This window comes from Alternaria arborescens, assembly GCF_004154835.1.
Source record: "Alternaria arborescens strain FERA 675 chromosome Unknown contig_3, whole genome shotgun sequence".
Classification (NCBI taxonomy): Eukaryota; Fungi; Ascomycota; class Dothideomycetes; order Pleosporales; family Pleosporaceae; genus Alternaria; species Alternaria arborescens.
The window spans coordinates 938659-953568 of NW_021167858.1; the positions used below are offsets into that span (position 1 = coordinate 938659).

The window sequence follows — 14910 nt, forward strand, 5'->3', positions numbered from 1 at the left end:
TGTGCCTATACGACGTTATTGACCAGAAACTGAGCAACTCTTGTATGAAAAGCCAAGTAGCGGATATAGTGTGAGCAACGCAACCGTCCAATGCACGTCACATGTGAAAGCAGATAAGTGAGAAATCAAGATGTAATAACTCCAAACGCCATCTCCTAGCCTGTGCTGAGGCAGTGGGTATCTATGCAAGACCGCTGTTATACAAGGAGTAAAATGTCCGTCAGACCACGTAGAACGCCGACCGTTAGAGCCACAAAACGCCACATCCATTTTCACCAGGCCCGTTACTGTTACCATTACCATTACCATTACCGGCCGCACGAGTCCCCTCGATGCCTCTCACTGTTCCTGGGCCACGTGGTAGGCGGAAAGGAGGGCTCGCAGATCTATAGGGGAACAGCTCTGCGACATTCCCCGGCACAGCCTTTCCGTCAATGACTTCCTCGACAATGTCAACAAGACTCTCAAAGTCAGATAGGACACGCTTCGCATATAACAGACTATATGCGAGATCGCGTAGCAAGGCCAAAGCATCGCGAAAAGCTTCAACGTGAGATTGATTCCTCCCAGCGACGTTCCGTACAAGGAGAGAGCAAAGAACGAGTAGAGCATTCGAGAGAGACGATACCATGCGGTGTCGAAGGCTGAAAGGCTGTCGGATGTCTTGAGCAAACGTGGCCATTCGGCTGACAGTAAAGACTGCAAGATTGCTGAAGTGAGAAGCATGATTGTCGTCGTATTGGAGAGAAGTTATGACGGAGCGTAAGCCCCAGAGCACAAAGTCGGTCTTCTTCTGGGTAATGAAAACTTTAAGAGGCGGAACAGTCGTACCGACTGGCTGGGCATGAGGAATTTCTAGTGTTTGCAAATCCTGCTCGAGGAAGTATGAGATCTGCCTATCAATGACCTCCTGCGTCGCGCCATCGAGGCTACGACCGTCAATATTGTTGTCAGCATAGCGTGCCCAGAGTATCATGTAGTGAATATAGTGATCGATGAAACGTCTTGGATCGATCTCATCAGCCTTGTATAGCATCGCCTAAAGATGGTGAGAAACAATAACCGCAAGGCTAGGTAGGAGCTTTACTCACCCTTTCGGACAGATCCGCGGGTGCCTCGACTTGGATGTCGGTCTCATGGATTGTATATGGGCGTCCGAAGGTCAACGAGATGAAGCGGTCTTGTACGAATACGTTCCAGAATGTGCAGATACGCTCGTATGCTTGTGCGGTTGTGATGTTTGTCCATGTAGACTGCTGATGCAAAGACGACTGGAACGCGAGTCTGGCAGCGGCACCGATAGTGTTGTAAGCCGGACCGGGCATATCTGCGTAAGAATAGTATATAGCCTGCGACGGTCAGCTCTCATGTACCAAGCTTTGGATGTCCAGAAACTTACCTGAAATAGTACGCATTGTATCAGTGTCAGATCGCCACTTCCGTTCAGTAGTGACCTCTTATCGACGAGGTCGTCAGCCAGCTCAAGCCATCGCCAGCCTTTCGGTTTGCCAGTATCGATTGGCGCGACATTGAGCAGTATGTCGCAGCAAGCAAAGATGCTGTAGTTCAGCGCGAGGAACTGGTGGTCTTGTAGGGGTATGGTGGTGCTCGCTAGCATGTGTTCGCTGCGACCGCGGAACTCGGATTCATCTATGCACGGATGAGACAGGTGGATGTCGGTGAAGAATGAGGCTAGGTACTGTTGGTAATCGGCCGGGCTGGGGTAAGGCAACTTCTTGTTGCCCACTTGTATGAGATGCGGTGGCTCGCCATTGAACGCAGGGCCAGGGCCTGGCAGAGCCGAGCTTCCTGAGTCTGACGGCTCGTGTGAGAAGAGGGAAGGCTGTCCCATGAAGGCGAGGGCTGGGTTGATGGGGTCCAGCGGCGGGACAGACAAGGCGGCATCACCCCGAAAGCCATCACTGCCGTTGTCTTCGCGCTCTATACTGCCCATTGGTGTCATGGCCAGGCCTCGGTCGCGCATAAGAGCCTCCATCATAGCCTCGATGCGGGCCATACGTGCTTCCATGCTCATGCCACGTGTGCTGGCATCGCTCGCCCTCCGCTCCGTGCCATTGTCGGATGGCATTAGAGTCCTTCGTGATATGCTGTTGCCGTTTCCGCTGGCGTTGGAGGCTTGCGACTGAAGGGCGGGCGTCGGTCGACTGAGGTTTTGCAGGGCTTCGGCCGCTGTCTGGTCTTCAGAGAAGAAACATCGCTTGCCGTTGTCCATGCATCGTTGGCATGGATTTTCACCGGAGCACTGCTTTGGTTAGTGCTGCTGCCTCCGAGTGCTGTTGCCGTCTGGATTGCGTCTTTCCTAGCTGCGGAAGGAACGCTGTCGCACAGAGAAGGAAGGAGCGACACATTGGAAAATGAGTCGGGCAGTATACCGAGACAACGTACCTTGAGCTTCGACCGCCTGCATGATACACCTAGACCCGTCTGTCAGCCGGCTGATGGCATGTCACCGTTGTCTTGTCGCGCGAAGCTGCGTCGAACCACTACGGAACCATCGGAATGCTGCATAGGAAGCTCCAGAGATGCCGAGCGGAAGTTGCAAGAGCGGAAGGCGCGACTTACATGCCTTGGGCGCGTACTTTTGGCGGACCTTCTTGCGCTTGGGCGACGACGACCTCCTTTCGACGTCCATATGCTCTATGGGCGAAGGATGGCTGTTCATGGCGCGACGGAGTTGTTGGAAGAAGGATGGCGCTCCCCCAAGCTACTTCGGAACGCGACCGGGATCCGGGGCCACTAGCGCGTTTTCAGCATGCTCCCATGCAGCCACCAATTTCATTGTTTCTCCTTGTTCCCATCACATTCATGTCTTCTTGGACGCATCAGAATATCATGTTGCTAATATGATCCTGAATTATCAATACCGGAGATTAGATTCGTGCGATGAAGAGGTCGGAGTGAGTTGTATTGCAGAGTATCGCAAAGCTCTGACATGTGATACAGCCACCACCTCAAGATCTTCATCTACTCAACATTTCTTCTCAAGCACACAAAAACTCGTTCATCTATTATGGCGTTTTCATTACCATGAAAGGTTTGACTCTACAAAACATAAATCCTTGTCGCATGTAGTAGAAGTCTTGAGTGTTGGATGACGACAGACATTAGCGGAAATCATCAACGTTGAAAAGGACATTATACGAGGTCGAGCAAATGTGCTCGACGAAAGGGTATCATCGGAATTAACAAATTAAAGGACTCGCTAGCTGGTAGTACGTACTGCAAACGCATCACGAGAAACTTTGATATCTCGTGATGAGAGAGCAGGGTCGAGCGTTTGTGCTCAACAAGTAAACCCACGAAATGACAAAAAGGGCAAAACTCGCTCGCTGAAAACACTGTAAGACTGATCGCATTTCTCCTGTGTGATGAAAAGGAAGAGGTGGTCGTGGTCGTAGTATCGTGAGCCATGGTGTCGTAACGGCGTGAATTTGTGAAGGAAGCTTGAGTCCACGTCAAAGATGGCCTCCGTTTACAGTGAGTGTTGTAGTGTCGTGGTGTCGTGGTGCGGGGGTGTTGTGTTGTAGGCTCGCGAGAAAAGCGACTTTCGTGTCTGATATGTCGCCATCCTTGGAGTTCTGTCCTTGTCTCTTCATGTTGCGTGTGTTATGATGCATGATGAGATGTGAGTCAGTCTCAAAAGATGTCCAAACTCTCATTCTAATCATGAATCGCCCAGATCTTCAGCGCACGGCCACAAAGCTTCTTGAGAGCTTGAGTATCCTTGTTCTGACGAATCTTCAGGGGAAGAGCGTCAATCCTTGTGACACACTTCTCGATCTGTGAGCGGTAGTGTCCGGCATCCATAGAGCCGAGAATACTCTCTTCACCGTTCGCGGCATTCAACAGACCATCAATACACTCCTTGACTGCACGGCGGTGATTGCTCTTGATCTCGTTGCTGCGGAACATGTCCTGGATCTCTGTCTCGAGGACCATGTTGTCGGTCGAAATGTAATGGATGACGTTTTGCCGCGCGACACTGTCTACTGGCTCAACGGTAATGGACGGGATTTCGGAACCAGCGGGATAACAGGCCAGCTGATTGTCAGCGGCTTTTGCGAGGGTTGCGGCAGTCAGCTTGGATATGCCGGAGCCTGGGGCTGCGGAAGTGGTAGCGCCGGGGACGTAGGCATCGGGATCAACACCGGATGTAGATGCTCTGCCACGGATTGAAAATCCACCTTCAGGAGCAGCAGGAGCAGCACCTAAGATAGAAGCTCCATTGTCAGAAGTAGGGTCAGAGCTTGCCGCTATATTGGTGTTCGTATAGCCGTGATTGGCGCAAAAGTTGTTGGTTGGTTGCTGCTCTTGCTCAAGAGGGTTCACAAGCGGTTTCGGATTCTTGATCCGATGGGCGATGGCCTCAATAAGCTGAGCCATGAAGACAACCTGGGGCTCGAGACCATCAGCCTTGCTCACCAGATACCCATAGACCTCCTCGAGACGTGCCAGAGGCCAAATAGCCTTGAGCTTCTGGGCATCGTCTACAGCCAGTGGAATCTCGTTGTCGCACTCTTGTAGCAGGCCGAGGACAGGTTCAAAGATCTGCTGGGTCAAGAATTGAACGGTGTTGGCCACCTCCCACACGTCGTTGTTCGCGATGGCGTTGTCTAAGAGATCGATGTTGTCGCTCATCTCGCCAGGGTACATGGCAAGTCTGTTGATGCGCCCCTGGTAGATGTTGTGGTAGTGATTCCAGAGAACCTCTGTCCTCACATAAGCCTTGTGTGCTTGATAAGCCATCCACATCTGCTCATCAACGCGGCGTTGAATCTCGGCACGTCGAGACTCGAACGCGTCGATGATACTTCCAGTGGCTACACGCTTGTTATGCTCTGCAATGACGGGATCTATAGGATTGTGACCAGAAGGAAGGATCGGAGCCTTCATCTTCTCCTCGCCAAGGATATTGGTCAATCTCTCGTGGATGAACTTGCGACGCTCCTCAGGGGTCTGGTTCGCGTAAAATTCGTCGCTGTAGGGTGACTTTTCGGGCACATATGGCGGCGGTGGTGGCGGCGTCAATTGGGAACGGGATGCCTTGATACTCATATGACGATCCACCGCCCACTGATCAGATGAAGCACGAAGCTCTTTCTGTCGTTTTTTCTCTTCCGCCATCTTCAACTGCTCCTCTCGGAGGCGGATCTCTTTCTCGCGCGCCATCTCGGAAGCCTCCCTCTTCATCTTCATATCATACCACCGGAAATCTCGCTCTGCAGGAGATCCATGACGCTTGGGCTTCTCGATACGTCCTGTGGTTGAGGTGCGAGAAGTCTGCTGCTTCTGCCAGGGGTTAGTCGCTGTACGTCCATTCATGAGGGTCAAGTCACGAACCTTGCTTGGCAGTGGTAGTGGAGTACGACTGGAGCTAGCACAGACTTTGCTCAGGCCAGTCAGAACCAGATAAGGGGCAGTGCTCTCAATGGATTTCTTTGCGAACGGTTAGATGCTGCCTGAGTGATAGCTGGAGAGAAAGACAAACCTTGAGGACGCGAGCATTAGTCTCGAGCTTCAGGCATCCGTGTTGACAATGGACGTAAGCCTTCTGCTTCAGTACATCCACTACACGGTTCGCCGTGTTGCGAAAAGTCTCGCGGATGGGCGCCATGATGCGATTTTGACTTGTCAGTGGGTGTGGTTGGTTTGAATAAAGTGTAGGCAATTATTGGTCTTGAGAATGACTTGAAGACTGAAAATTCGTAGTGACTGTTAATCAATCTGGATCGTGAGCCGGTGAACCAGGATTACGGGTTGATTGCAGTTGAGGAAGTTCGCGTGGAAGAGATTTGGTTAGAAGTGTGGGAAGGGTTGGGTTATATCAGAAGAGGGAAGGAAGGCAGCACTTGGCAGAACATAATGGTCGGGATCTTGGAGTCGTCAATGAAAGCGAGTATTAGTGAATGGGGAAGGATATGACGAAATTTTGGTATATAGTGCAGTGAAACGCCAGCAGCAGCGGAAAAGCCCGTGTGCACGAACAGCTGGGTCATAAGACGAGGCATAAGCCCAAGAAGGCTGGGAGATGGGTCTCCTGACTATGTATCGTCGTGCTTGCGCGATCTTTCACTATGGTGGAATTAACGCTTTGTTCGACTTTCCAATAAAGAATAACCTCCTACCCAGTACAGTGACTCACTATCGTCACGTTTTCTCGAAAGAGCTGTATGTATACTATACCTGTATACAGCATGCTCAATGCTGTGTATAGTCAATGATGGATGGTAGTCTCCTCGACAGCCCTTCGCACCATGTTCGTCTGACGTTAGCTGTATGCACAGTGCAACACACTCTGGGTGATTAGACTGAGCACCGCGAAATGACTGAATCTACTTGAGGAAATGCGTGACATTAATCGAAACGAGGTGAAAGTGAAGATGAAACTTTGAGATCTTACGTAAAGAGGAGATGGTGAAAGAGAAGATACGCTGTGTCACAGATTCACACACCAGTGATGTTAGTGTCGAGAGCATTTCGGATGCCACAGCAAGACGCGGGGACGATGGAAAGAGACGGCATGTAGCAGATTGACAGAGCAGAAGTTGAGATACGGGGATGTCAGGGGACGCACTTGCTCCCTCAGTCAAGCCGGGTAGGCGGGTATCGCCATCGGCATCCGCCACGTTCCTGCCTTGCGCACCACCAGTCTCGCCTGATTTCCTCATGTGTTCTCCTGACTATCTGTGAGGACGTATGCGCCTGGAATGCACGTTCGATGTCAGTAACATGGCAACGCGAGGGAGAGGTGAAGAGTCAGAGGTAGGTGGCAGTCTTGCTCATCATACGCGCGTCTTCGCCAACAAGTCTGGGGATACGGAACCGTCGGCACTCGAGCACTTGGACACATCCAGGGGCTCTTGAATCAACACGCCAATGTATGAGGTGAAGATGCTGCGTCAGAAAACGGAAAGGTTGTTAGAGGAATGCATGTGGAGTCTCGAGAAGAAAAAAAGTGGGCATGGGCCAGCCAGAACAACGTCGACTCAGGCACTACAGGTCTCGAACATCCAAACAAATTTACTCCGTGGGCATCGTAAGGCGCCCAGCATTCGCGTCGTTCGTATTGCGGTACGGATCGATCGCACGTTCCAGTCAAGCTTCCCTCGTGAACTCGGTGCCACACAACAGGTGTGGCGTTCAGAATAGATAGGAAAGATGTCGCGTGTTAGCTATGGCAGCCCTGCTTGCACTGCGGCATCATCGGCGGTATAGTAATCAGGGTACAAAGCCTTCAGAATGATGCCTGAAGCCGCCCCTTTTTCGACGCCAACGCCGCAGCGATGACGGGAACGCGCAAGCCCCAAGGAATGAGTCGAGATTTGTTCCTGCAGACAGGCCGCTTCCTGTGGCTTTCTGTGGCACAGGCGGCTTGGCTCAGTGCCGGAATCCGCGTTGGCGCCGTTGGTCTTACCGGCTTAGGCTAGCCGACGGGGCGGAATCGACCTTTTCTCGTCGAAACTGGAAACGCTGCCCTCTATATCGAATCACCCCCATTCAAAGGATGCGAAATCAAGCTTGCGGCGCATGCATGATGTCTGTGGGGGCCGTGCTTTTACATCATGGGGGTCGATCGCCTATGAGCTTCGTGATCCTAGTGGCAGTCAGCGTTTTCCAGGGCTGACCTTTCGTTATCTTGTATATCTCTTTGTGCCCTGCGTCTCGTCTGCTGCGGCTCTGAGGATCCTACTTACTACTAATTGCGCGTTCTGGTACCAGACGCCTACTACCTTTCTTTTCACGCAGGGCAGCTTACATTAGTCACTCGTTATACCCAAACTTTATAATTACGCTAATATGAGGGTCTCGCAAATCCCCCTCCTCTTCACCACACTCGGTGCCAGCCTTGTGCTCGCTCAAGAACGCTGCGACGCACCCTCGCCAGGCATATACTGCAATTCCACGGAAATTCTCGCATACCACTCGGACGACTGCAAGCCTTTCCACGTCTTCATCTCCCGTGGCTCCGATGAGCCCTACCCAGGCCGTCTAGGCAACCTCACCTCGGAGATTTGCGCAGCAATTGGAGGATCAGAAGAGTGTGGTTACGAGGATGTCGAGTACCCAGCGAAGAGCACAGCATGGGGACAAGGCGTTTGGTGTGATTCTGCGGGCAAGGGTGCGAAGAGCGGACAGGCCCAGATGAAGGCGTACAGCGAAAAATGCCCTGATAGCAAGTTGATTGTGTTGGGTTACTCGCAGGGAGGATCCGTGGCACAGGACATGCTTGGTGGAGGAGGAGGTTCTGTCTTCGCATGTGAGCAAGACATGAACCCGGCTCTAGACGCTACGTCGGCTCCCGGCTCTAATGGTATGTATCCTTGTCAATAACAAGTCACGCTCTACATCGGTTTTACTAACCCTCCAACTATAGTCGTCGCAGCCGTAACCTTTGGCGCTGTCGTTCGTTCTAAAGACCAGAATTTCACCGTCGGTCGCGGTGTAGACTACGACGGCACCAGCGCGCGCAGCCCTGAACACCTTGAAGGCCTTCAGCAATACTCCGACGTCTTCCTGGACTACTGCCACTACGGCGACCCAATCTGCGCCGTCGGCTCCGAGCCTCAGGATGTGAACGAGCACCTTAACTATTTCGTCCAACACAACCCCGAAGTGATCAAGTGGGTAGTTGGCATGGCCAAGGCAAGCGGTGATGTGAGTGCGAAACCCAGCAAGCCCGTAATCAGCGCTTCTTCTTCCTCGACAAGTGTGGCAGCGAGACCCCAAGCCACGCCTTCCGGATCCGCCACCCCCTCGCCTATTGCAACGACAACTGACGGAAACGAGAAGAGCGCGCAAGCAACCACTACCGCTACAGGTGCTGCTAGTTCGCTGACTGCTACTCTCGGGTACCTGACTGCGCTGGCTTTGACCGTAGCTGTGTTCTTGTAGATATGATTATTCCATTGCAATATTCTTCTTCACGAGTGCTTGTGCCATACAGCCTCGTTGCCTAGCATTTTGGATACCCCAAGCAAGGAGTAGGGAGCATACAACGAAGCATTGATATACATCGCGTATTGAATTCATCACAAGTTAAACATGTAAATTTGAACATTGAACATTGAACATTGATTTGTCTCATGGTTATCAGGCCGTCATCGTCATTATATACAAAGATTACCTGCTCGTGATAGGCTTTTAGCCGAGAGGATCAAGAAATAGCAATATAACAAAGCGCCGCCAATGCAATGCATGCAACTCGTATGAAACACAAACAAAAACTACAAAAGACCAATGGTCCTCTGCTTCATGGTCCTAACATCGACATTCTGCCAGCAGGCAGTGCTGAAAAGAGTGATGCAGTAGACGCACACAGCGGCGATAAGCATGTACTTTTGTGTCTGACCGTAGCTGAGGTTGATGGCATCACGAGTCGGGCTTCCAACAGGGTAGCTGTCCTGAACCTTGAAGCTGCCGTAGATACTGGCAAGGTCTGGCAAGGCGCTCGCAGGCAGGTTAGCTGCAAGGCGAGCTGGGAAGACACCGGTCCAGATGGCACCTGCAACGGTAGAGCCGATAGCGCTTCCGATGGAAATGATCATAGATTCCACGGCGAGGAGAGCAGGGAAGTCTTGCTGCTTGGACACGGCCATGAGAGTGGTTTGCTCGGAGGTAACCAGGACACCACCGCCAAAAGCGATGAAGATCATGCACATGACAATGTAGCCAATATTCTGGTCGGGTTGACGGAACTTGATCATAAGACCAACACCGAGCATGGTAAGAGGTACACCGAAGAAGAACGAAAAGACCTTGAGCTTTCCGTAGTAACGTAGCACGATTCCGTAGATGATGCAAATGAAGCAGCTGCCCATGGTGTAGATGTTGGCGATCCATGTGGCGTGTACCTCACTCTGATCGAACAGAACGACGAGAAGAGAGTAGAAGTATGAGTCCCAGCAGTACCAGCCAACGTATAACGAACCAGCCATGGTGTAGGTAAAGATGACGGTTCGGTTCTTTAGTAGTGGCCATGGAATGAAGGTGACCGGGGCACCCCACTTCTCCCACAGACCGAATGCAACGACTAGAAGTGCGCCGAATACGATGAAGCAGATGATAAGAGGCGACTTCCACTGCTCGGCCTGGTACGAGTAGATGTTGAAGGCTAGAAGGAAGAGCGACAGTCCAGCGGCCAAGAGCAGAAGACCGACGGCATCGAATTCGCGAAGGTAGTAGGTAAGAGTTTGGATAAAGTTACCGCGGCTGGGGCGTGGTGCGATGAGACCCTGCTTGCGCGCCTTGCCTTCGTAGACAACAAACAGAATGATAAGAGGCGAGGTGACGATGGGGGCGATGATGGCAAAGATACCAAAAGCCCATCGCCAGCCAATGCCGCCATTAGCCGTAATGCCCCTGATGCCGTACCCGTAGATCCAGGTGGTAATGAGCCACGGGGAAGACGCATAGGAGATGAACAGGGCTCGGTTCTTCAACTTGGAAGTATCGGCGATGAAGACGGTGATGAAGAAGTCGATACTGTTGGAACCAACGTAGAAGAAGGTCTGTGCCGCACAGTAGGCCTTGACGTTGTTGCAGCTCGCCATCAGGATGAGACCGACGACGTAGATGGCTACACCCAGAGCGAGACCGAAAGGTCGGCCCCAGATGTTGAGGATCTTGGCATATGGGAGCTTCCAGATACCACCAACAATGGAGGAGATGACGGTAGTCAAAGCGGTCAGAGAGTGTTGCTGGAAGTCGCTGGTGACGTAGGGAGAGAGGGTGCTCGATGTGCTGGATGCGTAGGCAGTGAAGAACTGAATGAACCACATCCTGGAGATTGTTAGTCTCATCTTGAATATCGAGAGATCGTCCACTTACGCAATGTATGCTAGAATCAAGTCACGCTTCTTCCAGATCATTGAAGCCGCCTGAACTTGTTGCACACCAATCTCAGCAGTGGTATCAACCTTGTTCAGCTCTTCATCGGACTCTCTGCTCAACGCAGACTCCCTCGGGCTGCCGACCTTCTCATCGGGGCGAGCAACGTCCATGCTGGTGTGACCTTGGTAGGAAGCCGGCACGTCGGCAATGTCTTTGTTGTCAGCATTGGCAGAAGCAGCGCTGCCAGAGACCAATGCACTGCTGGTCAATCCCTTGAAGGTGAAACCCATCTTGGCAATTGTAGGTGTTGTTGCACACCAAAAGCGAGGGTTGTGATGGTTGGAGATGGAGAGATTGATAAGACAAGATGCCGCGCGAGGTACAGGTTCATATACAGAAAACGCCGATCCACGCGGCTCCACTGCAGGGCATTGTCAAGACGCACCCGGTTGTCGGCTCCCTCGCAGCTGGGTGGGTAAATTGTTCGTGTGGACCGTCAAAACGGAAATGGTGGTGAACATCACGGTGCACCTGCCCGGCTAGCACCATGCACCAAAGCTTGTTCTTTTCCAGATGCAGTTAAACCCCCGGGATTAAGCATTTTCAAGCATGACCCAGACGGCCTCCAAATCTTATCTCGATAATCGGCCGGCATCAGCGGACATCTAGAGCCAATGATAGTCTGCGGTGGCGTGACGCGTGGGTTATCAGATGAAAATTTTCGATCTAATCATTATCTGATCAAAACCCGCAAACCACGACGCCTACTTGCACCACCACGCTCTGCTCCGTCATGCCTTCGTAAGGCGGGGGTACCGAGGGAAATAATGGCCTGTTAGCCTGCGACTACGGAACTGCCGATGGTGCTCCCAACATTCGATTGCCGCCGAATACTTGGTGGAGCTGTTCGGGGTTTCTGCAGAATTTGCTCCATATTCGTACCGTGGTGGCGGGACGATAGATACAGAAACAGCGAAGTGGGTTGAAGGAGCGGAAGAAAAGGTACAAAGAGGATAAAACGTCTTCGAGAAGCTGGGCTTTGCAGGCATTTCGTTCCTACCTTCATCTGCACCCAATCGCATCTAATCGGCGCTGCTGCTGCGATGAACGGATTCAAGGGTCTGGCATCTTGGCACAAGTGGGGTCGTGATTCGGGGTTGCTCGTCCGAGACTGCTAACGGCGGCTGATACTTCTTCCTTGGGTCCCGACAGTATGAAAAGGCCTCTTTGGACCCACGCATCCATCGCCCTCGGGACTGGACTAGATGCAATGCATCGCCGCGCGGTACCGCGAAGCACAAGAGAATGAGTGTGCCGCAGGTCGATGTCCAGGTACAGTGCAACCCCATCCTACATGAGTAATGTCAGTGGCGGACCGTCGGACTGATCCAGACATGCGCGCGTAGCTTTCTTGTCACCTGCTATTGAATGCGTACGTCTGCATTGACGTGTACACAGTACTAAAAGTGGTGTGTGTTTCTTGTGTTCCTCTGGCAGTTCATTTGTTGCTTCCCCTGCATTGTGTAGCATCCGCATGCGATTACCACGACATCTGTACACCAGAGTACGCCAACGTTATACATCGGGCCGCGAGTACCAAGGCCTACACCTTGAGATCACCGCTGATGTCAAGCGCCATGCAGTATGAGGTGGAGGCTTCTTGAGTGGGTGAGTCTTGACGATCAGGTGGAATTGTGGAGCTTCCAAGAAACCGCTTACGCACGTTTGCACACTGGAGAGCCGGTTTGCACTTCACGTCTCACTTCTCGTTCTTGAGATCTCCTTGACAGTTTACATTCAGCAAAATGCTTAGCTTATAGAAACAGTCCTGTCTAGCGTCTCATACCTGCCCGTGAGCGCCATACGCTCACTTAACCTTTCACAATTCACCTCTCCGTCTCCATCTTCTCCTCTGGTATGCTAATGAATGAGATACTTCGCACAGTCCAGCTCCTCCTCCTGCCTTTTCTCCAGCGAGTGCTTCGTTGCGGAGACGAAGTCCTCGCGAAAGCTAGGGCATAAGCCGAGGAAGAATGACCATAGTTCTTGGGCTGTGTGGTCAATGATAGCAGTGTCTCCCCAATTGCGAACGACAACATCCTGGAGAAGTAGTTGCAGCTGCGATGAGCCTTCCGCAAAGCTCTCCTGGTGACGTTCGAAGACATAAGCGAGCAGTGCTGGTGTCAGCGGCTGAGAGAGGGGTCTGGAGAAAGCTTCAAAGAGACGCTTGATGGCATAGTTCTGGAAGCCTTTTGCACGTAAGGTGACGCCAAGTTCCCAGCTGGCAATGGCTGCCTTGACGGGCCAGTCTACTCGGAAGTAAGGTGTAACGTCAATCTCCAGAGAAGAGGATAGCAAAGTCGGGCACTTGTCGAGAGACCACGCAAGGCCTTCCTTTTCTTGGTATTTTCGAGTATACAACCACTGGATGAACAAATCGAAAACCTCAAGGGGATGTTCAGGTCCAAGATCGTATGTGCGATAATTTTGCCACTTGAATCCGTCGCACTCACTTTCCATCAGCGCTATGTGAACTGACCGGAATGACTCTTTCTCGTAGGTAGGGTCGCCTGAATGCCCGATTCTGATGAGGCCGATGCCTCTATCCGCCGAACTGCAAGTAGGTGCGATTAGTGATAGCCTTTTGATATCTTCTGCGAAACCTCTTACCTTCCAACCAGCTTCTCACCATGAGGGCATTCTTCTAGCGTAACGGGACTCTTAAATCCAGTCGCCATACCCATCTTGGAATGTACAAAGTTGGTAGAGATTGGGGATACGAAAAAAGAGAGTTGGGGTAGTAGGCAGCTGGTAAGTGTTGATAAAGCAACATCGTAAGGTGAGCGAAAGTCTAGAGCTCACCTCCTCGACAAGTACAAGACTCATCGATCACCAGTTTCGCACACTCATCTCAGAGGTTGAAAGTGCTTTGCGCCTTCACCTGCATATTCGTTTGTCTGTCGAGCCATCTATAGAAATATCGAGGTAACATCCAAGAGCACTGCGATGGTGCTCATCCTTCCGGAGATGTCGAATTCGGTGTGTTCTGGTTAGTAAAGACCGTCGTGTTGATGGCCGTCTATAACACGGTAGAGCGTAGCCAGAAGGTTTCTGAGGTCACCCGAAGAAACACAAGCCCGCTACTGTAACGCGCAACATGACCAACTCATGCTGACATTGCTCCCCAACATTACTCGCCCACTAGCATCATGAGAGAACGTATCGTAGCGGGAATAAGGGCGCCTCATAACTCCATGTTTGCCACCGTTATCGACTCCAGTTCCCGGCTTCTTCTTACCTTGTAGCCACAATCTGCGCAAATGCTCTGCACCAAGGACGGATCCTAGCTGTTGAATGACCACTAGTCACTCTTCGCCCGATGTGTGGTTCTTTCACACAGGACTTCTGGCCCAGACTCCATGGCCATGCTTGGCTTGTAGCCATAACTTGCGCAAAAGAACGCTCAACGGTATCATTGTGGAGAGAGGTTAGGCCGCTAAACCCCACTCTCGCAATATACGGGGTCACGTTTACTTTATGCGCGCGCAAAGCGCTTCGAAAACAAGACCACCGGTAGAAATATGAAGGAGCAAGATATTGCTTTTGTGACAATAGGACCGAGAATGACGTGGGGTCAATATGTCGTCAACATGTTGGCGTTGGTTGGTAACACCATCGTTGTCATCAGACATGGATGTCACTTCCCACGGAGTTACTCTACATGTGAGTTATCTATATGGAGCGTCTCCGATTGGTCGAGTTGACATTGTAGCTGTGCTGTTACCTGGCTGTTGGCATACTTTCAAGAGCGATCTACGTTCTTCCCGCAGGAATAGTTATCTGCTTGCTGTTGCGAACAAGCACATGCTGGCTTGTCACAACATTTTGCAATTCAAGGTTGCTGGGTTGCCGGGTTGCCATCATTTGTAAAATGGAAATGTCGCCTTCTTACTCAAATGCCACAGTACAAGGTCAAGACTAAATTCATTCGCAATATCGCAGTCATAATAGGGTATCTAATCGTTCAAAATTCACCGCAGTCGCTCCATCCAACACCAT

The 14910-nt window shown here is 51.6% G+C and overlaps 5 protein-coding genes across 5 annotated transcripts; 1 reads left to right on the forward strand and 4 right to left on the reverse strand.

Moving 5' to 3' along the window:
* Nucleotides 1-244: 244 nt before the first annotated feature.
* AA0111_g1796 (hypothetical protein) lies at nucleotides 245-2683 on the reverse strand (the record flags this gene model as incomplete). The annotated part of the gene is made up of 5 exons (XM_028647494.1): nucleotides 245-1039; nucleotides 1092-1349; nucleotides 1400-2263; nucleotides 2407-2435; nucleotides 2584-2683. 5 exons carry the CDS (start codon nucleotides 2681-2683, stop codon nucleotides 245-247), a joined length of 2046 nt encoding a protein of 681 aa, XP_028510543.1.
* A 998-nt stretch (nucleotides 2684-3681) lies between these two features.
* On the reverse strand, nucleotides 3682-5635 carry AA0111_g1797 (hypothetical protein; the record flags this gene model as incomplete). The annotated part of the gene is made up of 2 exons (XM_028647495.1): nucleotides 3682-5457; nucleotides 5510-5635. The coding sequence occupies 2 exons, from the start codon at nucleotides 5633-5635 to the stop codon at nucleotides 3682-3684; spliced, it is 1902 nt and encodes a 633-aa protein (XP_028510542.1).
* A 2183-nt stretch (nucleotides 5636-7818) lies between these two features.
* Nucleotides 7819-8913, forward strand: AA0111_g1798 (hypothetical protein; the record flags this gene model as incomplete). Its single annotated transcript, XM_028647496.1, has 2 exons — nucleotides 7819-8332; nucleotides 8396-8913. 2 exons carry the CDS (start codon nucleotides 7819-7821, stop codon nucleotides 8911-8913), a joined length of 1032 nt encoding a protein of 343 aa, XP_028510539.1.
* A 332-nt stretch (nucleotides 8914-9245) lies between these two features.
* AA0111_g1799 (Siderophore iron transporter) lies at nucleotides 9246-11141 on the reverse strand (the record flags this gene model as incomplete). The annotated part of the gene is made up of 2 exons (XM_028647497.1): nucleotides 9246-10800; nucleotides 10849-11141. The coding sequence occupies 2 exons, from the start codon at nucleotides 11139-11141 to the stop codon at nucleotides 9246-9248; spliced, it is 1848 nt and encodes a 615-aa protein (XP_028510538.1).
* A 1630-nt stretch (nucleotides 11142-12771) lies between these two features.
* Nucleotides 12772-13595, reverse strand: AA0111_g1800 (hypothetical protein; the record flags this gene model as incomplete). Its single annotated transcript, XM_028647500.1, has 2 exons — nucleotides 12772-13465; nucleotides 13522-13595. The coding sequence occupies 2 exons, from the start codon at nucleotides 13593-13595 to the stop codon at nucleotides 12772-12774; spliced, it is 768 nt and encodes a 255-aa protein (XP_028510439.1).
* Nucleotides 13596-14910: the final 1315 nt, after the last annotated feature.